The 24,849-nt window shown below is 54.3% G+C and overlaps 1 protein-coding gene across 7 annotated transcripts; it reads right to left on the reverse strand.

Annotated features, from left to right (window-relative positions):
- Nucleotides 1-8,965: 8,965 nt before the first annotated feature.
- Nucleotides 8,966-23,030, reverse strand: Ubtf (upstream binding transcription factor). 7 transcript variants are annotated; one of them, XM_036195610.1, is made up of 21 exons: nt 22,617-23,030; nt 19,626-19,750; nt 17,970-18,145; nt 17,404-17,487; nt 17,171-17,326; nt 14,978-15,042; nt 14,604-14,724; nt 14,150-14,260; nt 13,657-13,790; nt 13,378-13,519; nt 13,135-13,176; nt 12,928-13,041; nt 12,681-12,836; nt 12,161-12,316; nt 11,964-12,074; nt 11,441-11,529; nt 11,153-11,342; nt 10,233-10,280; nt 10,064-10,135; nt 9,830-9,973; nt 8,966-9,742 (listed from the first exon to the last, which is right to left on the reverse strand). In XM_036195610.1, the coding sequence occupies exons 2-21, from the start codon at nt 19,681-19,683 to the stop codon at nt 9,617-9,619; spliced, it is 2,295 nt and encodes a 764-aa protein (XP_036051503.1). In that variant the 5' UTR covers nt 19,684-19,750; nt 22,617-23,030; the 3' UTR covers nt 8,966-9,616. The 7 variants fall into 7 exon arrangements, with proteins under 7 accessions (XP_036051503.1, XP_036051502.1, XP_036051501.1 ...); XM_036195609.1 differs by lacking the exon at nt 22,617-23,030 and adding an exon at nt 22,149-22,387; XM_036195608.1 differs by lacking the exon at nt 22,617-23,030 and adding an exon at nt 20,850-21,332.
- Between the last annotated feature and the right edge of the window lie 1,819 nt (nt 23,031-24,849).

Raw genomic sequence — 24,849 nt, forward strand, 5'->3', positions numbered from 1 at the left:
CCCGCTCTGCTCCCCGCTCTGCTCCCCGGCCGCTCCCCACTTTGACCCCGAGGCATGCAGTCACTTGTGTGAGGAGGATGGGCTTGAAGCGGGGTGCAGTTAGGCGCCCAACGAAAAACCCTTAGGAAGGGCTGGTCTGAAGTCGTTCTCCGGGTTTCTGGGTGGGTCACTACCCACCCGAGGCCTCCGGACCCGGGAAAGCGGAGGGTCCGCTGCCGAGCGCGAGCTGCGCCCTTGTGAGCGGAGCGCGCTCCCCGCCCTCATCCTAATTTAGATCCCACACCTGCTCGCCTTTCCTGCTTCCGGAGCCCACGCTGGACCCTCCACCTCTCAGACAGCCTGCTTGGCGCTAAGTGCTGCTCCGCTGGGAGTGCCCTTACCCGCATGCTCTCGCCGCTTCACCTTCGGGAGGAAAGGTCCTTTTCTCAGCCACTGGAGGTGTTTAGATTTGCGCTCACATCTAAGTGGCCGTGTCTGCTGCCTTGGGACTTGTGTGACAGCCCCATCGCTTCAGATAAGATCAAACTCTGAAAAATCACGTACTTTGAGACCATTTTTGGCTCTTTCAGTCTTCAGCAAACGTTTATGGAGGTTGGTTGGTAGATATTTCGAAGCAGTTGAAACCACACGTTAGCCCGGCGGTGGTGGCGCCCTTCTTTAATCCCAGCACTCGAGAGGCAGAGCCAGGTGGATCCCTGTGAGTTCGAGGCCAGCCTGGTCTACAGAGTGAGTTCCAGGAAAGGCGCAAAGCTACACAGAGAAACCCTGTCTCCAACAACCCTCCCCTCCCCAAGAAAAAACATATTAGTTCTGAACTGGTTGGACTAGGCAAACGGGCTTCTTGTGCCTCAGTTTTCTTCCATAATGATAGTACCTATCGAACTGTGAAGATTAACAAATAGATTTTGCCATACCTTTTATCACAACACTACGGAGGCAGAGGCAGGAGGATTAGATGAGGCCAGCCTGGGCTACATAAATACTTCCAGGGCTACATAGTAAGACCCTGTCTCAGAAACAACAAGCTAACATGGAAGTCAGTGTGTGAGAGACTCTCATGTCATCTCAAGTGCCTGATAAATCTTAACTTGTGTTGTCTTTGGTTTTTTACTCCATTGACACATGGTCTCATTATGTAGCCCATCATCCTGCCTCAGCCTCCCGAGTGCTGGCATTACAGTACTATGCTGTCACACCAATTAGCCGTTACTCTAGCTCTCTCTCTCTCTCTCTCCTCTCTCTCTCTCTCTCTCCATCTCTCTCTCTCTCTCTCTCTCTAACTGGAGAGACGGGTGTGGGTGTTGAGAACCAAACGTGTGTCTTTTCGGTTGTGAGCCTAGCCTTTGAAGGCTGAGCCTTCTCTCCAGGGCTTTTTGGGTTTTTTTTCCCTCTAGTTTTAAATGATTCTTTACAGTGTCTTCACCTTCATTACAAACTTACAACATTTTCCTCTTAAAAAAGAATGTTATTCTTTTTTTTAAAGATTTAATTTCTTATATATAGTGTTCTGCCTGCATATATGCTTGCAGGCCAGTAGAGGGCACCAGATCTCATTACAGATGGTTGTGAGCCACCATGTGGTTGCTGGGAATTGAACTCAGGACCTTTGGAAGAGCAGCCAGTGCTCTAAACCGCTGAGCCATCTCTCCAGCCCAAGAATGTTATTCTTAACAGCACAATCCAGATGCTGAGAGACAAAGATGAAATAGGACAATTGTGCTTCCTCAGGAAGGTTACAGTCTCCTCAGGGTAGGAAGACATGAAGGAAAATAATTGAAAAGTAGTGTGGTAAAAAGGAAAGAGGTTGGCAGGGTCAGAGGTGGGCAGGAGAAGACATCAAAGGATGTAAAGGAATTTCCAGGAAAGGCCATGGTGGCATGAGGTAGTCCAATGGTAATGTCAGAATATGGATCAGATTGGACACCAGCACTGAAAAAAAAAAAACAAAAAACAAACAAACAAACAAAAAAAAAAAACACGAAAAAAGAATATGGCCAGGTGGAATGGTACATGACTTTTGTCCCAGCACCAGGGACAGAGACAGGCTGATCTCTGAGTTGGAGGCCAACCTGGTCATGGCAAACAAACAAACAAACAAATAAATAAATAAATGGAAAAGAAGAATAAGAATATGGATCAGACTAAGGGCTAGCTGGCTGGAACACAGGGCTATGTGGGGCAGTCAGCAACAGGATGTGAGCAGGCTAGATCATACAGGACCACGTGTGTGCTGACTGAACCATGCAGACAGTGAGGCCTGTGGGCATCATCGGGCAAGACTTGTGTTTATACATCACTGTACTCTGGACTGTGACTGAGAGACAGCAAGCATCAAACGTTCACTGTTGGTTGAACTGTTTGGAGTGAAGGAGAGGGAGAGCCTGAAAACACCTTGAAGACGAAGAACTTGCTGGAGTTCATGAGAGTTTCAGATAAACTGGGATCACTGTGGGACCAAATAGCAGAGACTCTCAGAAGATGGCTGGACTTGGATCTGGTGCAAAGAAGCGAGCCAGGCTTTGGGAGTGACCAGAGCATGTCCTCAGACTTCACCCATTTCTCACCCCCCCAGGATTTTTCATAGTCATGCTGTTTGGCTTTTCTTATTAAAATAATGTCCTAAAAGTCCTTGCCTTGGGCTGGGGAGATGGCTCAGAGGTTAGGAGCACCTCTCTTCTGCCAGAGGTCCTGGGTTCAATTCCCAGCACCCACATGGTGGTTCATGGCCATGTGTGATGAGATCTGGCATCCTCTTCTGTGTACATAATAAATAAAATTTTTTTAAAAATCCTTGCCTTAAGGCAAGGGGCAATGTTTCCTCATATCCCCACCATCCCCACACCACACTTCCATACAATGGACCATCCAGTTCATTCAGCGCATGGCCATGGCTGCTGTATGGTGGTGATCTTTGGGCACATGTCCCAGTTCCATACCAGTTAATAAATACTAAGGCCTGAGGCTAGATAGATAGCTCAGTGGTTAAGAGTACAGGCTGCTCTTCCAGAGGACTCCCGTTCAATTCCCAGCACCCACATGGCAGCTCACAACTGTCTGTGACTCCAGTTCCAAGGGACCTAACACCCTCACATCAATACCATGAGAGACTTTTCGTTTGCTTGCTTGAATGTCTGTGCATCACCTGTGTGCAATACCTGCAGAGCCCAGAAGAGGGCGATAGATCCTCTAGAACTAGAATTACAGGCAATTGTTAGCTGCCACGTGGGTGCTGGAACTTGAACTCGTGTTCTCAGGAAGAACAGTCAGTGATCTTAACAGCAAGCCATCTCCAGCCCCATGAAATAGACTTTTGTTGTTTTTGTTTAAGATAAGGTCTTATTATATAGGCTGTCCTTAAACTCACAGAGATGTACGTCACCACTCTCATCCTGAGTGGGGTGGTGGCGATGGTGCATCCCTTTAATCCCATCACTGGGGAAGAAGAGGCAGGTGGATTTAAGGCCAGTCCGGTCTACAGAGTGAGTTCCAGGACAGTCAGGGCTACACAGAGAAACCTGTCTTGAAAAATCTAATGAATAAACAAACAAACAAACAAACAAACAAAGTCCTGAATCACTTCACTAGGCAAAGAGGTGACAGATTACTCTAGGCAGAGTCTGGGGAGATAGCTGAGCTGGTAAAGTTCTTGTCTAATGAACACGAGCATCTCTCAGTTCAGTTTCCAGAACTCAACTGAAAACGTGGGTGGGTGCCAATGGGACTTTCAGAAAAGTAGGTAACTCTGAGGAACTACACTTGATACAGAACTCACGCGCCACATACAACATAGTCTAGGCACAAAGAACGGAAGGGTGTTCTGTGCTTGAGGCACAGAAGACTGGGGTGGCTAGAGTTGGGGCAGAGAGGTCAGCAAAGCATTCGAACCACCCTTGCCCCAAGGCCTGCACTCCGCCTTCAGACTCTCATCACATTCTTTCTTTAGACATCAAATGCATGCAAGGACGATGTAGGTGCTGGATTACTGTGTCTTCAACTTGAGCAGAAAAACCACAAACAGGTAAGTACACAAGATGGAGCCTCTAGAGAGGTTGGTTGTCTGTGAGGTGGCATTTGAACTGAGACTTGGAAAAATGAGAAAATCAGCCTTGGGGATTGTCAAGGGAAGAGAATGCTAGGCAGAGAGCAAGAAAGGCAAAGACACCAGGTGTGGTGGGGCACACCCTTAACCCCAGCACTCTAGGCAGAGGCAGGTGGATCTCTGAGTTCAAGGCCAGGTCTACAGAGCAAATTCCAGAACAGGCAGAGATATAGAGTAATGCTGTCTTGATAAAAAAAAAAAAAAAAAAAAAGTAGAAAGACCCTGTGGTACACATACTTGAGTTGTAGAAGAGAGAGCACTTGGGTGGATCATTGTGAGTGATATTATTGTTATTGTTATTATTATTATTATTACTGAGATAGGGTCTTTTGTTTTTCCAAGACAGGGTTTCTCTGTATAGCTTTGCGCCTTTCCTGGAACTCACTCTGTAGCCCAGGCTGGCCTCAAACTCACAGAGATCTGCCTGGCTCTGCTCTGCCTCCCGAGTCCTGGGATTAAAGGCCTATGCCACCACCGCCTGACAAGATAGAGTCTTATATAGTCCAGGCTGGCTTTAAACTATAAGCCATTGGTGACCTTGAATTCCTGATTTTTTTTTCCGAGATAGGGTTTCTCAGCCAGGCTGAGTTCCAGGAAAGGCGCAAAGCTACACAGAGAAACCCTGTCTCAAAAACAAACAAACAAACAAACAAAAATAGGGTTTCTCTGTGTATACTTGGCTGTCCTGGAACTTACTCTGTGGACCAAGCTGGCCTTGAACTCACAGAGATCCGCCTGCCTCTGCCTAGAGTGTTAGGATTAAAGGCATTGGGCTGCCACCACCCAGCATTTTCTGATCTTCTTGTCTCTACCTTTCAAGTATTGGGATTATAAGAGAGAGGCTACCATGCCAATCTTCAAAAACATATTTTTGTGTTCAGGGGATGGAACCCATAGCCTGTGTATACTAGGCAAGTACTCTACCACTGAGCTACGCATCCCAAACCCTCACAATAAGTTTTGAATACAAAAGTGATCACAGTTTTGGGGTTTTTTTCGAGTCAGGGTTTCTCTGCGTAGCTTTGCACCTTTCCTGGAACTCACTTGGTAGCCCAGGCTGGCCTCGAACTCACAAATCCACCTGCCTCTGCCTCCCAAATGCTGGGATTAAAGGCATGCACCACCTCTGCCCGGCTTGTGATCAGTTTTTGTTGGTTTGTTGCTGTGTACCCCAGGCTGGCCTAGAACATGTAATGCTTCAGCATCAACTTTTTGGGTTTGGGCATTATAGGTACATGTTTATTTGTTTGTTTGTTTATTTTTTGAGACAGGCTCTTTCTATGTAGCCCTAGATGGCCTCACACTCACTATGTAGCTTAGGATGGCCTCAGATGTCTGGTAATTCTGTCTCAGCTGATCAAATCCTGAGATTTCAGGTGCACGCTACCACACTCAGCTTTTCTTCTCTCTCCTTCTCCCCCTTTTTCCCTTCTCTCTCACAGGCTAGTCTTGAAATCCTAGTTAGGACCACAGGTGGGCTCCAGTTTAGATTTGTGCATTTGGGTGGTTTTGTTTTGGTTTGTTTTGGTTTGGTTTTTTGAGACAGAGTTTCTCTGTGTAGCTTTGCACTTTTCCTGGAACTCACTTGGTAGCCCAGGCTGGCCTCAAACTCACAAAGATCCACCTGCCTCTGCCTCCCGAGTGCTGGGATTAAAGGCGTGTGCCACCACCGCATTTGGGTTTTTGAGATGGAGTCTTCCTCTAGCGCAGGCTAGAAACTCATATTATAGCCCCAGCTGGCCTCAAACCTCAGGCAGTCCTCCAGGCCCAGCCTCCTGAATGCTGGAATTACAATCATGTATCACCACGGTCAGTCTCAAATTTGGCTGTAGCACAATTTTGCCAGCTGCATGCAGAGTATTATGAGGAGGAAGCCTAAGCAAGACCGGCTCCAGGTCTTTGCAGAGTAAGCAATGGTGGTGGCCTTAAAAGGATGGGCGTGTCCCCAGAGAGGGGGGAGAGGTTCGGCAGGGGATTAGGAAGGGAAATAGACAGGTCTAGGTGATGGAGTAAACATGGAAGTCAAGGGTAGGCAGTGGTGGCGCACGCCTTTAATCCCAGCACTCTGGAGGCAGGTGGATCTCTGGGCTCAAGGCCAGCCTGGTCTACAGAGTGAGTTCCAGAGCAGCCAGGGCTACAACATAGAAAACCCTGTCTCAAAAAACAAACACACAAATCATGGAAGTCAAATGGGGAGAGAGGATGGAGGCTGCCGCCCTGATTTCAGGCTGGGTAGCTGGCATGGCTGTCTACACATTTGTTCAAGGACCAGATATTGGGTGACTTTATGCTACTGTCTCAGAGTACTGCAGACTGGGTCAATCATAAACCACACGGCAGGACCGTGAGCGAGCACATACAGCATAGGGGGAAGTGTAGCCAAACTCACCCTTTGATCAAGTTCCCAACTCCCATAATGCCTTATCCATCTCTGGGGGCTGGGCTCTTGTAACCATATCCTCTGAAATGTCTCACTTCTTGGGGCTGGTGAGATGGCTCAACAGATTAAGGTTCCTGCCGCCAATCAAACCCTGGGTTTGATCACTGAGCCCCCATGTGGTAGGAGGAGAACCAACTCCAGCAAGTTGTTCTCTGGACTCTCAATGAATGAATGAATGAATGAATGAATGAATGAATGAATGCAATTCAAAAAAATGTCCCATCCTTTTACTACCTTTAGAATGGCAGTTAGGTTTCAAAAGGAATTTGGAGGAGATACTCAGGCTACAGCAAGGAGTGCCTGCAGATACCACCTTCTATTTGGGGAGACAGTCTCACTAAGTAGCACAGGCTAGTTTTGAACTCATGGCTCTTCTCTAGCTTCAGTGCTGAGATGACAGGCATGTGCCACCATGCCTGGTTGGATACCACCTTTTAGAATGGGGACTCTGTGTGGGGACGTTTGAAGACAGGAATTGGAGTGGCGTCAATGGGGAGCTTTTGCATAGATCCATCCCTTTCACTCATTCACCTGCTCAGGAATCCAGCCCAAGCTTGTTCAGAGACGGCAGGTCTTCATGCAAGAGCAAGTCTTCTGGTCCTAGTAGCTTTCTATCAGAAGCTAGGTGGAGTTAGGCGAAGAATCGTGGCTAAGCTGGCTCTCCGGAAGCCACATGCCAACTACAAGGACTTGCATGGCCCTGGGTGAACCCTTCACCCCAGTGGTCAATTACTTCCTTTCCTAAAGCAATGCACTCTGGGTAAAAATACATCTGTGCTCCAATGTCTCAAACACAGATGAACATGCTGAATTGAGAAAGTTTAGGAGCAAGGTGAAGGCAGTTGCATGTAGAATCTTTAGGGAACAGGAAAATGGTTCCAGAAAGGACAAACAAGCTTGCTTCAAGGGTTTTATGTCAAACCTGTTATTGGGTAACCCCTGCCACCCACTCATTTATTCCAGTGACCAGACAGAAGTCAAACCTTGGCTTCTCACTTTATTGTACAAAAGAGGGAGACAAAACCTCCAGTGGGCTTTCAGCTGGGCCAGTCACGTCTAAGCCACTCCCGCGGTACAAGTTCAAGTGCAGTGATTGTTAAAACCTACAAAATACTCCTTAAAGACTAGAAAAAGGGGAAGAGGGATCCCAGTGCTAAAAAGTACCCTGGGCAGCCTCTGACAGCACCAACAACCCCCACCCCCACAGCCCTGTCTCTAACAATTCTCCAATACTTGAAATGGGAGAAACACATGTCGTGTTCAGAGTTGTTTTTAAGTGAAAACATTCCACACAAGCATAATAGTCCAGGGCATTCAAACAAGAGATGGGGTTTGGTACCTGGTACCAAATTTTAGAATAAGGACAGTGAGTGACTGTGTGTGTGTGTGTGTGTGTGTGTGTCTGTGTGTGTGTGTAGGGGTGGTATCACTCCCCCGGAATCTTCCCAACACAGTCCAAGCAAATGTCTTTGCCTTCAAGGGAGACAGGCAGCTGGGCTGCAGCCCCACTTTCTGTGGAGAGCCTACTCCCCCCCACCCCTGGCTTTCATTCAAGAGGCAAAAGATGGGCAGCACAAAACCCAATAGCATGAACAAAACAAATTCTGGCCAACTTAGAGTGAGAATCTCCACGGGAAGGTGACTGGGCTTATGAAGAGCACAGGGACTACACCCACAGAAGGCTTGCACCTGCTAGCTAGGGTTAGAGGGCCAATTGCAGAAAGCACCTTCTGCACCCCTTCCCCCACATACAGGGATGGAGGCAGGAGAGGGGAGCAGACCTGAGAAATCAAAGGAATGGGGGTGGCCAGAGGACATGGGGCAAGGCAGAGACATGTAGGTAAAAAGATCTCAGGACATTTCCTGAAACCCAGGGGACACCCCCAGAAGAGCCAGGAGACCTTTCCCACTGAAGGAAAGCTTTAAGGCTCATACCATTGTCTGTCCTTCCCACTTCCCTGCTGGACAGCACAGACCTGCAGCAGCTCAGGGGTGCATGGCCTTGGCAGAGGCAAAGCGGTATAGGAAACATCAGGTGGTTTCCATGCCCTCCACCATGGACCCAGAGAGCCAGCACAGTGGAGGATGGCAGGGAGGAGCAGCCTTGGCCTGTTCCTGCCAGGGTTACCATCTCCCAGGCTTTTACCAACCCTTTTTCCAGATTCACAAACACTGAGGTGGGTTCTCTTACAGGCACACATTCACACACACACATTCATACGGAACACACATATGCATGTACACACACTTCCCTATCCACAGGTGCATCCATGCCATAGCAAGCAAGCAAGCAAGTACACACACACACATGCACACACGCACGCAGTCTCACACATTCTATGCACACCAAGACCATTTTTAAGTCTCAACCCATCCCACCCCACACCCTCCCATCCCCAGAAATGACAACAGAGAGGGCAGCCGAGATCGGTAGGAAACGTCTCGTTGACAGCTCAGAGCTTAAAAAAAAAATATATACACATATATAAAAAACACTCTGCCCCTCCCCCATGATCGGGTCCAGGCAGCTCCTTCCTGCAGGGGCAGGGGAGAGGGACATGGACTGCCTGCTTTCTTGAAGGCAGCACCCTTCTCTCCCTCCAGTTCAGTGTGGGAGTCCAGGCAGCAAGCCCCTCCGGGAAGGAAAGGCTCCCCTGAACATCCACCTTGGTGCAGGTTGCAGGTGTGGAGGCCTCACCAAACTCTTCAGGACACACTCCCACCCCCGTCTCCCCGGTCCATTGTCCATGCCGGAACTGCAAGTGCAGAAGAAGGTGGGGTGGGCCGGTCCACTGCCGGCTCAGTCCGGTGGTCGCTGTCCCTGGAGAATCCCTGGAGCTCGAGGCTCCAAGACTGCCGAGTCCTAGCCTGGGCTCACGCAGCCTCCTACCCCCACTGATTTTTTTTTTTTTTCCAAAAAAAAAAAAAAAAAAAAAAGGGAAGAAAGAAAGTGGGGGAGGCTGAGGGGACAGGGGACAGAACACAGGGAGAGACAAAGGTGGTCAGTTGGGGGAGGGGAGCTCTGCAGAGGCTCTCCTTGGCTGCCTGCCCAGGGCCAGGGGTGGGGGCGCCGAGCCTCAGTTGGAGTCAGAGTCTGAGGAGTCCCCTGAAGAGGAAGAGCTGGAGCTGCTGCCCTCAGACTCATTGTCTTCATCCTCGTCGTCGTCCTCATCATCATCCTCGTCGTCGTCATCATCCTCATTCTGGGAGAGGAAAGAACCTGCAGTCACCAGGCGGCCCTCCTGGCCGTCCACAACACCCCCCTCCACCATGTCTGTCCGTCCACCCACCTCGTCCCCATCCTCGCTGTCATCTTCGCTGCTAGACTCAGAAGAGTCCCCCCCGTCCTCAGAGGAGTCCCCATTCTCATCGTCTTCCTCTTCTTCCTCCTCCTCCTCATCCTCATCTTCCTCCTCATCCTCCTCCTCCGACTCCTGGGAAGTGTGGAGATGTCAGTGGCCGAAGGGGTCCATTTTACCAACCCTGCCCCACAGACACCCACCCATCTCAGAGGGGCTCCTTACCGACTTAGACTGCAGGGTGGTCCGGCTAGACTTAGGGTTTGGGCCTCGAAGCTTCGTCATATTTTTACGTTTCTACCAGAAAGCATGGGAACAGGAAGGGGCGGGGCGGTAAGTTCCAGCTCCTGCAGAGACCCCCCTCACCCCCCCTCCCTTCCCTGCTCTCACTCACATTGGAGATGTATTCTTTGTACGCTGCACGGTCCTGGGGAGATAGGCTCTGGGGAGAAGAGCTGGGAGTCAGAGCATACCCCATACTACTGCTGGCTCCGCATGCCGACGTTCACTGGGCAGAGCACTCATGTACCATCACCTGTCTTTACCCTCAGCCTCCCCAAATTCTGGGTCCCTGCAGAGAGCTCTTAGGGGCTCAGAACACAATCTTTTTTTTTTTTTTTCTTTCAAGACAGGGTTTCTCTGTGTAGCTTTGTGCCTTTCCTGGAACTCACTCTGTAGCCTCGAACTCACAGAGATCCGCCTGGCTCTGCCTCCCGAGTGCTGGGATTAAAGGCGTGCACCACCACCACCCGGCACATCAGAACACAATCTTGATTACACCTTTCTCTGGAGTCAAACTGAACTGACAGCTAGTTTTCATATCCATTTCCCCCAACTGCTCTGCCCAAATCATAGCTCCACACTCAGGACCTTCTAAATTCCAAAGCCTCCCCCATGACTCATGAGGCCCAGCACCAATCCCACCTGGACCCCAGTCTTTGAGCCATTGATGAGATGAGGGAGGGTGAAAAAATTCTAGAACACTTAATTCCCACCATCTCTCTGCGTCTCTGAACTGTCTCAGTGACAGGCAATTCTCACTATACAGATCGGACTGTTCAAGGCAGGGGAGAAGAAACAAGAGACTAACAGCCTGGCCAGCGCTTACAAGTCCACTGGTCCTGGCTGGAAAGAAGAAAATGCAGGTAATGTGAATTTTCTACCAACTATGTAACCTCGGCAAATTACTTAATACCTTGGCTTTCTCAGCTTTAAAAGCGCCAGTGCCCACTGCCCTGGAGGACTTGAGTCACCAAAGGAACCATGAGTGAGGGCAGGCCGGCAGGCTCCCTCCCTGGCCCTCCTCTCTCTCACCTTGACCCAGAGGTCCAAGTGCACCTTGTACTGTTTCTGCTGCTCCTCGGCCAGCTTTTTATAGTGCTCCTTCTGGCTCTGGGAGATGCGCTGCCAGCGGCTGCCGATCTCTACCATTCGCTCTTTCAGCGGCAGGTGATTCAGCTCCCCGTTGGACAGCAGTTCCTGGGAGAACTTTTGGTAACCGTTCCTGCAGGGCGGGAGGGGGACAGAGGTATGCTGGGGTCCCGAGCCAGCCACCTTCCAGTCCCATCTTCAGACCAGGATGGGTGCTAGCCTGAGGCTTACATGGGAGGTTTCTTGGGCTCGCCCTGGAACTTCATCTTCTTGGAAGAGTTTGTAGCAGCTGGAGGGGCCCGCATCTCACTTAACTCTCTCTGTGCAGAGACATGGAAAGGCCACATTCACACCCACATGGCCCAGCCCACCGTCATCAAATCTTGGCTGGCTCTTTTACATGCCAGAAAGGGGAGAAACTGCCCGGAATGGGACCTGCCATCCCAACACTCCAGAGGTTAAAGTGGGAAGACCCAGAGTTGGTGGCTAGTCTGGAATCCAGAACTAGATTCTCCCTGAAGCAACTCCGTGCCAAATTACCACGTCAAGAGGACCATTCAAAATGCTTTCCAGATTGAACTTATGTCCCCTAGGAACCACTTAAGAGGCTAGTACCTCGGCTCTCACCTAGCCTAGGACAGGCTGAAGATCAAGAGACTGGCTCAAGGTCCCAACCGAAGCTGGGACACACTTCTAGCCCAGCACCCATTAATTTACTCGGAGGCACGCTACTCAGCAGCCCCTTCCCACACACCTCATATCGTTTTTGGTCCTCTGCTGCCTTCTTAATCCACATCAGCTTCTCCTTTTTCTCCATGTTGTTCCAGGTCATCTCCATGGCTTTTAAGGCTTTCACCCGGTCATTCTAGGTACACACGAAGGGCATCAGCTGTAGGAGGGGTCCTGTTGCTGTAGGAGGCTGCAAACCTATCCTTTCCCACTCCCTGCTACCTTGAAGCGGGCTAGATAGTCTCCGATGACACTCTGCTGCCAGATTTCCTCAGCTCTCTTGGGCGACTCAGGCAGCTTGCCCCGCTCTTCGCGCTCCCCACCTGGCTTCCTCTCAGACTGCGCCTTCAGGGCGGCCTCCCGGGCCTTATATTTAGCCTATAAGGCAAGGCAACTGGAGTCAGCATGCGAACCACCCCTAGAGGGCGTGCTAAGCCCAGCAAGCAGCTGCAGCGGGCTCCGGCCTAGGAGGGCGGGGCCGGCCTAGGAGTGGGCGGGGCCGGCCGGGGCGGGGGCGGGGCCCGGCAAAGGCCGTGGGCAGCGCGGATGTCCCGCAGACTCCGCCCCACCCATGGGGCTGCTTTCCAAGGGAGACAACCCCAGCTGACAGCTTCCCGCCTTCCGGCTGGCGGGCACACGTGTGATCCACCCCGGCGGGAGTGCGGCCGGCCGTAACCGCGTGCACGGAAGTAGCCCGGGCGGCCCTTAGGGGAGACTGGTGCCAGACTCTCCAAGGCCTGACCTTCTTCTTCTCCGACAAGTCGTTCCACATGCGGGCCAGCAGGTGGCTCAGCTCACTTTCTGAGAGTTCAGGCCGCTCCTCCTGCAGCTGCCGCCGTTTCTCCTCCGAGAAGATGAACATGGCAGACACAGGCCGCTTGGGCTTCTCAGAGCCGCCCTAGAGGAGGGACGGGGCGGGGCAGGGGTACAGTTACCACTAGCCTAGCTAGGTGGGTGGCTCCACCCTCCGTGGCTGTCATGGCGCACACCTTGCCGCCTTCCTGAGAAGGCTTCTTAGAGGCTGGACTGGTGGTCTGCTTCTTACTGATGTTCAGCATCTTTTCCTCCCCCAGGACCCGCTGCTGCTCCTCCTCCGGCAGGCTCTGAGCAGGAAGAAGGGCACGGGCTGCGGCAGGCAGGTCCATCAGACTCAAGGCTGCCTGCCGGACTCACCCTCCGTCCGCCATGCTACTCACCTCGAGGAACCGCAGCAGTTCGACCTCATAATCTTTCTTTTTCTGGGGAAGCAAGGGGACTCAAGTCAGTTGGGGACAGCCTCCACTACCCTGGGGGCAGTAACCCTCAGCAGGCCCCTAGGGACCGGGTGTAACCTCCTCTCCCTCTAAAGATGGTAGACAATCAATAACCAACAGCCTGGCAGGGGCAAACCCCATGCCTGAAACAAACCCCAAGACAGGCCCCAGAGATCAGGGTGGTACCTGGTCGCATTTCTTGTGATAGGCATCCTTTTCCTTCTGGGAAAGCAGTTTCCATTGCTGGCTGCATAGCACCATGCGCTCTGTGCTGGGCACGTCCTTCATGTTGGCCATGAGCTCTGCACAGTACAAGGAGTAGCTGTTCCTATTTAATCCAAGAGAAGGCATGCCTGTGAGCAAGTGGGCTACAGGTTTCCCAGCTGCCCAACCTGGGTTCAAGTCCTTCAGTAAGGCCTAACTCCCTGGCTGCCCACTCGCCCACCCACCCGGGGCAGCGCTCACGGAGGTGGCTTGGTAGGTCGCCCATCAAACTTGTCCTTGAGCTGGCGTTCGGCCTTGGTGAGGGTAGATTTGGTGATGCCTTCCTCGCTGATGTTTAGCTCGGGGTGCTTCTGGATATAGTCACGCATAATCTCCTGCAGAGTGAGGGGTAAGGGAGTGGAGGGTAACGGGGTGTGGGGTTAGCTGGGACACCATAAGGGGGGAGAGCCGCTCGGGAAGGGAGGCCGGGAGCAAAGCTGGGGATGGCGGTGCGTGGCTGTGTGTCTGCTGTGTCGTTTGCGATATGGTGCCCTGCTCTGCCCTAGCCTGAGATCTCTCGGTGGGGCGGGGGCTGTGAGATGGTCGGGGCAGAGGTGAGGGGCCCCAAAGGGCCCCTCCCTCAGTAGAGGGTCGGGGAATGACTGACTGCCGCCTGCAGAACGCAGAGGCACAAGTCAAGGAGGGCGGAGGCTCGTGAAGAGCCGGATGGGGAGGAGCTCAGCGGAAGCCTAACCTCGTACTCCTTCCGCTGCTCCAGGGCCTTATGAATCCATTTCAGCCTCTTTTTGTCCGAGAGCTGAGACCACTGCTTCCCCAGGGAGTCCTTCACCTCCTTCGTAGTGGCCTGCAAACCAAAAGCCGTCAGACACACACAGGCAGCCAGGGGCAGGGGAGGGGGGTGAGGGGCACAGAGGCCCCGCCCCCTCGGGCCACAGGAGGTCACACGAGTGTCCACCGCAGGCCAGGAGGGTTAAGGTGGAGAGGCAGGGATCCGCCTTGGTGCAAGGGACAGGCTCACACACACACTCATTCACACGCCAGCTGGCCCAGGCCCTGTCCATGCAACCCCCCCCCCTGGGGAGGGGCCTCCTCTCCTGCTCCCCTGCACCATACCCAGCCACCTGGCGCGGCTCCCCCCTTGCCACCGCCGTGTGCCCTCCACCCCTACCCTTTGGCCAGACACTCACATCCGGCCGCACTTTGAGATACACCTTCTTCTCATGGGTATACCACAGTTGCTGGGGAGTTTTGGGCTTCTCAGGGATGTCCGACTTCTTGGCATTCTGGATAAGGTCAGGGTGATCCTCCCTAGCCAGGGGACCAGAGCGAGGGTCAGCAGGGGCACTGCTAAGGCAGACCCCAGCTAGCTGTCCAACCCAAGCCTTCTGTCTTGGCCTCCTGCTGGAGCTCAGTGGGAGTTAGTGGCTGGCAGCCTGTCCCTGCCCCTGACACTAACAGTCTACACAAGACTTCCAGGGTTCATGGACGGCCAGTTCCAGTATCCAGCTGGGATCAACTTATCCTAGCACACCCAGCACCCCATGGCCCTCCTCTGCCTTACCTGAACCGGGCCAGGTTTCGCTCGAATTCCTGTTTCTCCCTCTGGAAGTCCTGAATGTACTTCATCTGAGGGGAGGAGGGGATGCGGTCATCCAGGACCCAAGGGCAGTTTCACCCAGAGCTAGAAATGCCACCCGCCTGACTTCCTTGCTCCCTGCTCTGGTTTGGGATGTAAGGGTATCTCTGTCCGCGGTGAGTTGAACTCATACTAGGCCTGGTGACTGATAACCAGACAGTGGAATTTACAGGGGTCTTCCAGACATCCAATCTCCATCCTGTTCTCTTCATTGAAGGCAAAATGTCCCAGAAGCCAGGGGACATGGTATCACCCACTGGGTGGGCAGGACCAGGGTAGGACTACCCACCCCTTTCTCCAATACCACAGAACCCCCCTCTTACCACCCTCCTTGGCATTTGATGTTGGTCTATTCCCTCCAAGGTGGCTAGTAGCACCAAGGAGGCTAAATTCTGCTTGCTTCGAAGGCAGCAGGAGAGGGTCGTGTTGAAGGACATAAAATGAATTCTTGCAACGTAAATTCACACCCCAATGTCCTGAATTGAGAGTTTCTTCCCCATCCATCAGCTCCAAGTCTCCAGCATTCCTCATAATCCTGGTCATCAACCCCTCCTGCCTCTGACCCCTTCCTCTAGCTGGAGCCCCAGGCTCCCCCAGAACCCTCCTTTCCCACCTTTCCTCTGACATCTTGCATCCTGACTCCCATGTAATAGACATTTCTTCCTTCCTTCCTCCTCCCTCTATCCTAGAGGCTCACATTAGCACTGGGACCAGAGGCTCACAACCAGCCAGACCCCCCCCCCCGCCCGCCCCCCTGTAAAGAGGCACCAAGTACAAGGAAGCAGCTCATTTCCCCATGCTTCCCAATGAAAACCACAAACAGCATCACCTTCTTGGGGCAATCTCAGTCCTCCTCAGACAAGGTTTTAGAACTAAAAGGCATGTCAAGGTTCTGGCTCACCCTCTCTACCCCAAAGCAGGAGTAGCGGAGTGAAGTGACTTACCTGACATCCCTACACGGCCAACTGGCAACAGGCAGTAGACAGGCCCAAATTGGAATGCCCATGCTAATGCTTTTCCCACTCAAGTTTTCTCTCAACCTCCCGGATTCTGTTTCTTAGCCTCTCCCTGCCATCCCTTGGAAGTTTGGTGCTGTGTGACGTCACTGTCCCAACTCCTCAGCCATGGGGTCAACTGTACCTCTGACAGTCCTTGCTACTCTTGGCTTGGGCAAGCTGCTTTTACCCAATCAAATCTTTTCCATTTTGGATTCAGCAACAAGGCGGGATGAGCACTCAGCCAGAGTATGTAGAAAAAATGGCTACTCAGTGTGTTGGCTGGTGCCATTTGGGGGTGGGGTGGGGGGCTGGAGACATACAAATTCCTGTCCTTCGCCTGTCAATGTGCGTTTTTTAACACCTTGCTGCCCCCACTGACATCTCTTCTCGCCTCCTCATCACCCATCATCTCTGTTCAGCTCTCTCCTCATCCCATTTCTTTTGTGATGAACTTCCTCTGTAGTTTTGCTTTCTGCCTTACAGGGAACCTGAGCTGTCTTTCCATCTCTGTTCAGGAGGTTTGGACAGCTTCTACCCCTAAAGTGAAGTCTCCCTGATAATCTAATCAGTAGGCCATTTCTGTAGGCAACAGCCTGAGGCGAGGAAGAAAGATGTGTGAAATGTACGTGGGGAAGCAAGCTCGTCTGTGACTTCGGCAGGAAGAGGAACACTGGAGGGAGTGAGAGGTTCCACAGTCAAGTGTGCCCTAGCATCTTGAGTGCCAAGACTCCTGTGCCCCAATTCCTTGCTCACAAAGATCAGGACAACCCATTAATCCCTGTGGTCTCTTGTGCTCCACAGATTGCCAGGGAGGATGCTTGGGTATGACTGTTCAAAACACAGCAGCGATGGCTGTGGGGTACAAGGTCAATGTGAATGCTTTCTGGGTCTTCCCTTCCAATGTGGCCTGTCTGACCTTGTGTGGGCCTAGGAGGGGACAGATAACCACTGATGGCCTCCACACACTACACTCTGCTGCATTACCCGTCCACACCCCCTAAATGTTGAGTCCTTTTGTCTAAAGCCTACCCCTAACTCCAATGACCTACCCAAACCAGCTGCTCTCACCTGCAAGCTATCTCTGCCCTCCCCTCCCCCACATGAGCCCCCCTCCCCCCACCTTCTTCTTCTCTGGAAGCTCCTTGTATTTCTTAGATAGGATCTTGGTCAGGTCCAGGTTGCTCATCTCAGGGTGGAGTTTCGCATACTTGGCCCGCTTCTCCATGAAGAAGCGGAAATAAGGGGTGAGAGGCTTCTTTGGGAAATCCGGGTGTTTCTGGAACAAAGAAAACTGAGGTTAGCATACCATCCACGCTTTCAACCCTGACACCCAGGCTTCTCCTGGTGACTCACCTTGAGCTTTTTGCCTTTGTAAGGGTTTTTAACATGTTCCTGAGCATCAAGGATCAATTCCGTCAACGTACGGAACTTCCTCACCTGAAGAAGGAAATAGGGAGAAAGGAATTTGGGAAACACCACTCTATAGTGTAGCCTTCTTTTTCAACATTATTGCTATTCCTCACCAGACTGAGTTCACTGAAGGACACAAACCAACAGCCTATATAGCACAGGCAGCCTCTGAGCCAGAGGCTCCAGTTCATTCCTACTGCAGGGTCCAAGCAGTTAGGGCACACCTAATGGTGGTCACCATAGGACAGACTGACTTCACTGTAGCTTCCATGCCTGTACCTCATTAACTCCTTAGATTGGTTTGGGTATTCAAGGCTATTGCCCAGGCTACTCTGTCCCCTAAGGCATAATAAATCAGAGCAGACAAATGAACATGTAAACACCTTCTGTCTACTACGAATATGACAGGGTTTGCTTTACTTTCCCCATTTTCTCTGAGATTTAAAAACAAAACACCCAGACAAAGGCACATATATGTGTGTGTATGTCAAAAAGCAGCAGTCAGTTACCTCATTGGAAATCTCCACCCATTTGAGCTTGCACATATCTCCTGAAAAGTCCTTAAATGCAACTTTTTCCCAGTCCATATGTGACTCTGTGGTTTTGAACTTGGAGCTGTCATTGGATGGGAGGTTGTTCTTCATGCATTCCAGCAAAGTCAGCATATCTTCCTGGGACCAGCGGTCTGGTGAGGTAAGAGAAGTCATCACACCTGGCTCTCGCCATTCTCTTGATCTCTTCCCCAGTCTTTTTGAGTTCAAACCCTCCTCCCAAAGCCCCTGGCTGCTTTTCATCTGAATGAGTGCGTCCTTCCTCAGACCTGGCTCAGCCCCCAAACCCGATTAGGGCAGGGGCTCTGGACCAGACACCACCATACTTAGCCACTCTGGACAGGTCATGCCTGGCTTACTTGAAAGCTATCATTTCTAACATGCTAGGCTGCCATGGGCCCCTTTTTAGTATATGAGCTGGAGTAAAGCTATAGTGATTTGGGGGCCTTAAGGTAAATGGCTCACCAAAAAGGGAAGGAAGCAGGGGTGTAGATAACATCTAAATGTGGTCATGCTCTAGGTAGGTATCAAAAGCATGCAAGGCCCGAGTTGGGGTGTGGGTAGTAAGGTACCCCTATGAAGATCTCTCCGGCCCAACATTAAAGACATACATATACAGTCTATCACCACCTGCCTCCCTCACAGTCACTTTACGGAAGACCAAAGGAGACTTTCTGGCAATTAAGAAAGATGGAATTCGGCTGGGCGGTGGTGGCACACGCCTTTAATCCCAGCACTCGGGAGGCAGAGCCAGGCGGATCTCTGTGAGTTCAAGGCCAGCCTGGGCTACAGAGTGAGCTTCAGGAAAAGCTCAAAGCTACACAGAGAAACCCTGTCTCGAGAAAAAAAAAAAAAAAAAAGAAAGATGGAATTCAAACATCAGAACCTCATACAACAGTTCTGAGAAAAGGCATGGGGCAGGTAGAGTTTCAGGGCACTACTCTCTGGAGAACCCCAGAATTCCAAATTGCCATCACAACCCAACTCCTCAGGAAGGCAAAAGGGCATCTTGGGCCAACTGTTTTCAGCTGCTGAAGTGAAGCCTAGCAGCAGCTCAGAGCCTCTCTGAAGAGTGCCTGCTCTGGAGGCTGAGCTGGGGGAATCCATGACCAAGATGCAAAAGGATGTAACCTGGGCCGGGGTGTCAGCAGAGGGTCCCATGGACCCATAATCCTCTCCCCTAATGTCTCACAAGCATTGCCAGATGCTCTGCCTCAGACCCTCCACTTCTAGACATTACACCGACTGAGGCAGCTAGGAACTAGCCATCTATAGTTCCTGCTCGGGACCCTAAATAACTAAAATATCCTTCTCCTCCTCCTACCTGCCTCTGACAAAAACCTTCTCTTCCTCTAAGGTGAGGGCATAATACTTTGGGTTAACTAGGAACTGGCTGCCCCTCAATCACAGCAGGGGGGAATGTAAAAGATAACATATAAGGTCAAAGCTAAGTAGTTTGGATTTGGCCAAACCCTCAATGGACAGACGCTTGACTTTGTAAATAAGACCCTCTCCCAGCTCACAGAATGCAGACTAGTGGAATCTTATAGGAGCTGGTGAGTTCGTGTGTGAGAAAAGACCAGTTTAAAGAGGGCAGGAACTGGGGTTCCCTACCTTGGCCTTTGGGGGCGGCCATTTCCAGGTCTGTGGGACAGTCTGCTTCTCCGTTCATTCTCCAGCTGTCCAGCCACCTCCTCGGTCGCGCTGGCCGGGCAACCCGGAGTCAAAGCCACCTCACCCTTTCGAAGAGACACCAGACCCACTCAGGTAGGCTGACACGGAGGGTTTTCTATCCCACCCCCTCCCACAAGGGAGGGGGCATAGATCCACACTCTCAGCGAGACCCAACCAGGAGGATCACAGACTTCATCGGTGGATGTAGGAGTGAGCCCCTCTCTTCCCTACCCCAGCCCCCAGCCCCTGCAGCCCGGCTGCGCCGCATGCGCCCTCCCCTGCCCACGCGAGAGACTGCTCCCAGCTCCCGCGTGCAGCTAGCGCCCGCCCTCCGGCCTCCTTCCCCCACCCGGGCCAAAAAAAAAAAAAAAAAAAAATTTTTTTTTCTTCCTCCTGGTTGAGCGCCCGCCCCGGGGAGGCCCCAGGCTGGAGGGCGGGGGAGGAAGGGCGGGTAAAGGGCGCGCGCGGGCACGGAAGCGGGCACGCGCCCCAGTCTCCTCCTCCCGCTTCCCCCCGGCCGGTTCCCCCCGCCTCCGCAACCCGGCGGGGACCCGGACGCAGCGCAGCCGCCGCCAGCCTGGGAGCGTAGCGGCCACACCGCCCCCGGGGACCAGATCCGGATTCCCGCTGCTCCCCCCCTTCCAACCTCCCAACGCGGTCGCCGCCGGTCCGGGCAGGCGAGCAGCCGGAGAGAAGCGGCCTAGCCTGTCCCCCGCCCCCGAGCCACCTCCCGGGGCCAGAGACGCCGCCACCGCCCAGCTACCCCGACGCGCACGGAAGATGCCCGGCGCAGAGGCGCGACCGCGGCGGGAACGGCCGCCTCCTCCCCGAGCCTGCGGCCCAACCCTGCCGGCGCCCCCGCCCCGGCCTCCGGGGAGCCGAGCCAAGCAGAGGGCGGGAGGACGGCGGCCGCGAGGCGGGGGCGCTGCGCTCACCGGCCCCGCCGCCCCCTCCGGCGGCCGGCGAGAACTGCGCCTGCCGGCCGGAGAAGCGCGGGCTCCTCCATCTGGGGCCTCGCTTCCTGCCCTTCCCACCCCTGGCTCCCAGCGCCCTTCCCCGTGTCCCGGTCAGCTCGTCTACAGTGCTCCCCGGTATCGCCGCCCGGCGTCCGCGGCTCGCTCCCTAGCCCCGGCCCCGGCGCACGTCCTCCGCCGCCTCGGTTACCCGGCGCAGCGCGGCCTCTGAGCTCCCCGCTCCGGCGGCTCCCTTCCCGGCTCTGAGCTCGGCGCCCTCCCCCGCTCGGCCGGGCACAGCCGCAACTCCCTCCCGCGGCGGCAGCGGCTCCTCCTCCGGGCGCGGCGGCGGCGCTGGGGCGGCGGCTGCTGCTGCTGCTGTGGCGGCGGCGGCTGTGGCTGCTGCCTGCTGCTCCTCGCGGCGAAAAGCACAAAGCACAGCGCCCTCCGCCTGCAGGCAGCCCGCCCGCCGCCCGCCCGCCCGCCGGCCCCGGCCTCAGCTCGCACACCCCCCGCCGCCGCAGCAGCCTCCGCCGCCGGAGCGGGGAGGAGGAGGGAGAAGGGAGGAGGAGGAGCGGGAGGGGGGGCGGGAGAAGCGGGGCAGCGAGCGCGTCCTTCCCCGTAGAGCGCACACCGACCCCCGGGGAGCGAGCGCCAGCCCGCCCGCCTCGCCGGCTCCGCTCCCTCCCACAGCCTGCCCGGGCGGGCTCCGCGGGGGGCAGCTGGGAGGAGGGGCGGGCGCTGGGGGGACCCGGGCGGCCGAGGCGGAGGCAAGGAAGGAGGGGAGGGGGGTGGTGGTAGTGGCGGCGGCGGCGGCTGCTGCTGTTGCTGCCGCCGGGGAAGGGGGGGGGGCCGGGGCAGGGAGACACGCAGCCGCCCGGATGGCGGCGGGGCTGCGAGCCGAGGCGGGCAGGCAAGCAGGCGGCGAGAGCGACCTCGCCAGCCCCGCGGGGGAACTAGCAGGCTTGGCCGGCGCGGGAGGGAGGGCCCGAGGTGCGGCGGTGGAGAGGGTGCCCAGAGGGGTGGCCGGCGAGCCTCGCGGGTGCCGGCAGCCCTGCTCTGGAGCTCTCTTCCAGGTTCTCCGAGCTTAGGCTCGGTCTTCCGGGCCAGCCCTCGTCTGCTTCCCTCTCCCGTCTCGGGGAGCGGGCGATCGCCCACCCGGGTCCCCGGAGCGTGGCCACCGGCTCTGGGCTCACGCTCGCCGATCGCGGTGCCAGGTTTCGGCGCCTACCTCGCGGTCCCCTTATCTCCGAACGGCACTCACGAAACTTAAAAATATACTACTAGTTCCCTAAAAAACAAACAAACAAAAAAACTCCCCCAAATCCACCTTGTTTCTCACACCCGAGAAAACGACCTGGACTGGCCGGCCCCGGTAGAGGAAGGGAGCCGGTTCAATCCAGCCCGGCGTGGCTCCCTAGGCCTGCCCTGGGCGCGTGGAGCCTGGAGCTTGGCGCCGCCGGGGAGCAACCCCTTTCCCCCGAAATCCGCCGCACCGAGGCCCACTTACCGAGCGTGTGGGTGCTAGTGAGGGCAGGGGGGACCTGGCACTCCGGCGGGCGCAAGAGCGGAGTCGCAGCTCCGCAGCTGCCGACGCCGGGCCAGCGAGTCTCCAGACAAAGCCCGAGATGGCGAAGCGGAGCGACGGCTAATGGCGAGCCCCACGCGCCGCGCTCCGCCCGCCCCGCTCCGCCCGCCCGCCCGCCCGCCTCGGCGCAGCGCAGCGCCGCTTCGAGCGCTAGCCCGTCAGAGCCGCCTTGGCGCCGCCGCCTCCCGGGCCGCCCCGGCCTCGCCTGGCCCCTCCGCCTCCTCCGGGCGGCTCAGCCTCACCCCTTCCCTCCCACCGCTCTGGGGGCTGCACGAAATTTTTAAAAAAAGGAATAAGAAAAAAAATTTTTTTCCTTTTTTTTTTTTTTTTTTCTTTCAAGGCAGACATTTTTCGACGTTTGGTTCTTTTTCGCTCTCGGCTCGCACTCACCTGCGGGGCCGCCGGCAGGGCTGGGGGCGGGGGTGCGCGGGGCTGGAGCCGCCGAGCGCGGGTTGAAAGCTAGCCAAGCTCTGCAGCGCCCGACCCGGGCGTGTACGCCGCCGCCAGTCCCCGCAGAGAAATCGTCCTCCTACCCCCGCCTCCATCGCTCTGCGTTTCTCTTCCAATCAGCCGGTCGCTTGGCGGCTCCTCCAGTCTCCGGCCAAGCCAGCTGCCTAGAGCGAGCTCCGCTCCATCTGCTCGCCCGACTCCTCGCTCCCCTACCGGGGCGGGCGAGGCAGCTTGAAGCTGGAGGGGGGGATCTGAGGGATCCTGCCTGCTCCCGCTCCCATTGCTCCATCCCCGCTGTCTCCTGCCTCCTCCTCCTCTCCTGCGTTTTTCCAACTCTCCCCTGTCGCCACTGGTGTGTGTCTGAGTGTGTGCGCAGGTTTTTTTTTTTTTTTTTTTTATTGCTCTGCTTTTGCAACCCTGAACCTAAAGCGGGGTGGGGGTGAAGTGGGTGTTACAAAAATGAAAAAAATAAAGACGCTCCTAGGTTTGCAACACATCGAAATACCGGGGAAGCACCCCGCCTCTTTCGATCGCGAAGCCCCGCGAGGGCCTTCCGGGTTTCAGAGCGAGTCTTTCGTTGTTCTCGATGCCTCCCCCGCCCCCATCTTCAGCGGCCTTAGAATCCGAGGAGTTGGAGCGAAAAGTTCTCCCCTGGGTCGTAGTGGTATCAGTGGGAGTTGGGAAGATTTTTCAAGACGCAGCGGAGCGGCCATCCCTTCTACCCCGGCTTCCGTAACTAGGCCGCCGCCAGGGTGGGGGTTTAGAGCAAAATCCCGGCGCGTTTGTGCGAAGGAGCTTGAAGAGGGGGAGTCAGACCCGGTTACGGAGCTTCGTGCGTCTCTCCCCTTGGTCTCTGCCTCCAGTCGCCTGCTGGCTTCCCTTTTAATTTTTTTTTTTTTCCTCTTCTCCTTTAATCTAATTTCTTCCAACTCCACCTTTGTTGTTACCGGCGTCACGCCTGGATCAGCCAATCCCCTCCTCGCAATCAGCTTGTCAAAAAAGGCTTGGCCAGCCCTGAGAAGGCAGGCTAGCCCCCAGCCCGGCCGGCGGCGGAGAGCCCGGCACCCTAGTTCTAAGGCTGGAGCTGCAGCCCGGCCACCGCCGTTCGAACCTCCCGCATCCCACCATCCGGAAAGTCTGAAGAGGAAAGGCCTGGGCGTGTACGAGTTTCTGGTCTCCCGCTGCCGCCGTAGGCTCTAGTGGGCTCAGCAGAAGGGCTATCAGGATTAGACGTGGGGAGGGAGAAAGCAATGTCAAGGACGCCTGCTTCCACCAGGCCAGCCCACGCATGGTTTGTGCCATCGCTCCCCTGGCAACGCCACTGCTCCTGGCTCCTAGGCTGCCACAATAACACTGCTGTTGCTCACATCTCAGCCAGCTGGGTCGCACTGTCTCTTTGGACTATTCCTTGGCACACTGCCTTCTCCTTCCTCACAGTTTAGCTGCTTGGTGTAATTCCTCTTGTCTCCTGGGGAAAATGAGACTCCTTTCCCAGGACTTCCACATCCCACTTCCGCCACGTTGCATGAACCAAGATCTGATGTGTCCGGTTTAGAGGCACAGCATGTACCATGATAATGAAGTTTAGTCTTCAAGGCCCCTTGCTTGGAAGGCAAAAAGTCTTCCTCCCAAATTGTACGTTTAGAGCCCCATCAGCCTAGATCTGCCTTTGGAATATGCACTAGGCACTTTGTATGGGATCAAACCATCTCCTGCCACACTAAAAACTCAGAGCGTGGAATATAATTATCTATTTTGACTAAGGTAGAATTAAAGGACTCAAGTGTCAGCATTGATGTGCCTTTAATCTCAGCACTTGAGACAGGTGGATCACTGTGAGTTTAAGGCCAGCCTGCTTTACATAGGGAATTCAAGGCCAGCCAGAATTACGAGCTTCCTTTTCCCACCCCACTATTGTTTTGTTTTTGATTTTGGGGTTTTTTTGTTGTTGTTTGGTTGATAGCCTTGGCTGCCCTGGAACTCTGTAGACCAGGCTATCTTTGAGCTCACAGAGATCCGAATGCCTCTGCCTCCTGAATGCTGGGATTAAAGGCGTTGGCCACCACACCCTTCCCCATCCCACCGTTTTAAAACTGTAAGTTTGGATAAATCCTGCCCTAACTAGACCCAATTTCCTTATCTATCTGCTTAGAATGAGGACCTGCTTCCTCAT

This window comes from Onychomys torridus, chromosome 8, assembly GCF_903995425.1.
Source record: "Onychomys torridus chromosome 8, mOncTor1.1, whole genome shotgun sequence".
NCBI lineage: Eukaryota > Metazoa > Chordata > Mammalia > Rodentia > Cricetidae > Onychomys > Onychomys torridus.

Bases quoted from the DNA above. Each gene is read 5' to 3' on its own strand.
- Ubtf (XM_036195614.1), bottom strand. From the start codon at position 19,683: ATGAACGGAGAAGCAGACTGTCCCACAGACCTGGAAATGGCCGCCCCC. The intron at 12,837-12,927 runs GTGTGCGCCATG...TCCCTCCTCTAG, and splicing joins CTTCTCAGGAAGGCGGCAAG to GGCGGCTCTGAGAAGCCCAA. The intron at 11,530-11,963 runs GTGTGTGGGAAG...GTCTCTGCACAG, and splicing joins AGGACCAAAAACGATATGAG to AGAGAGTTAAGTGAGATGCG.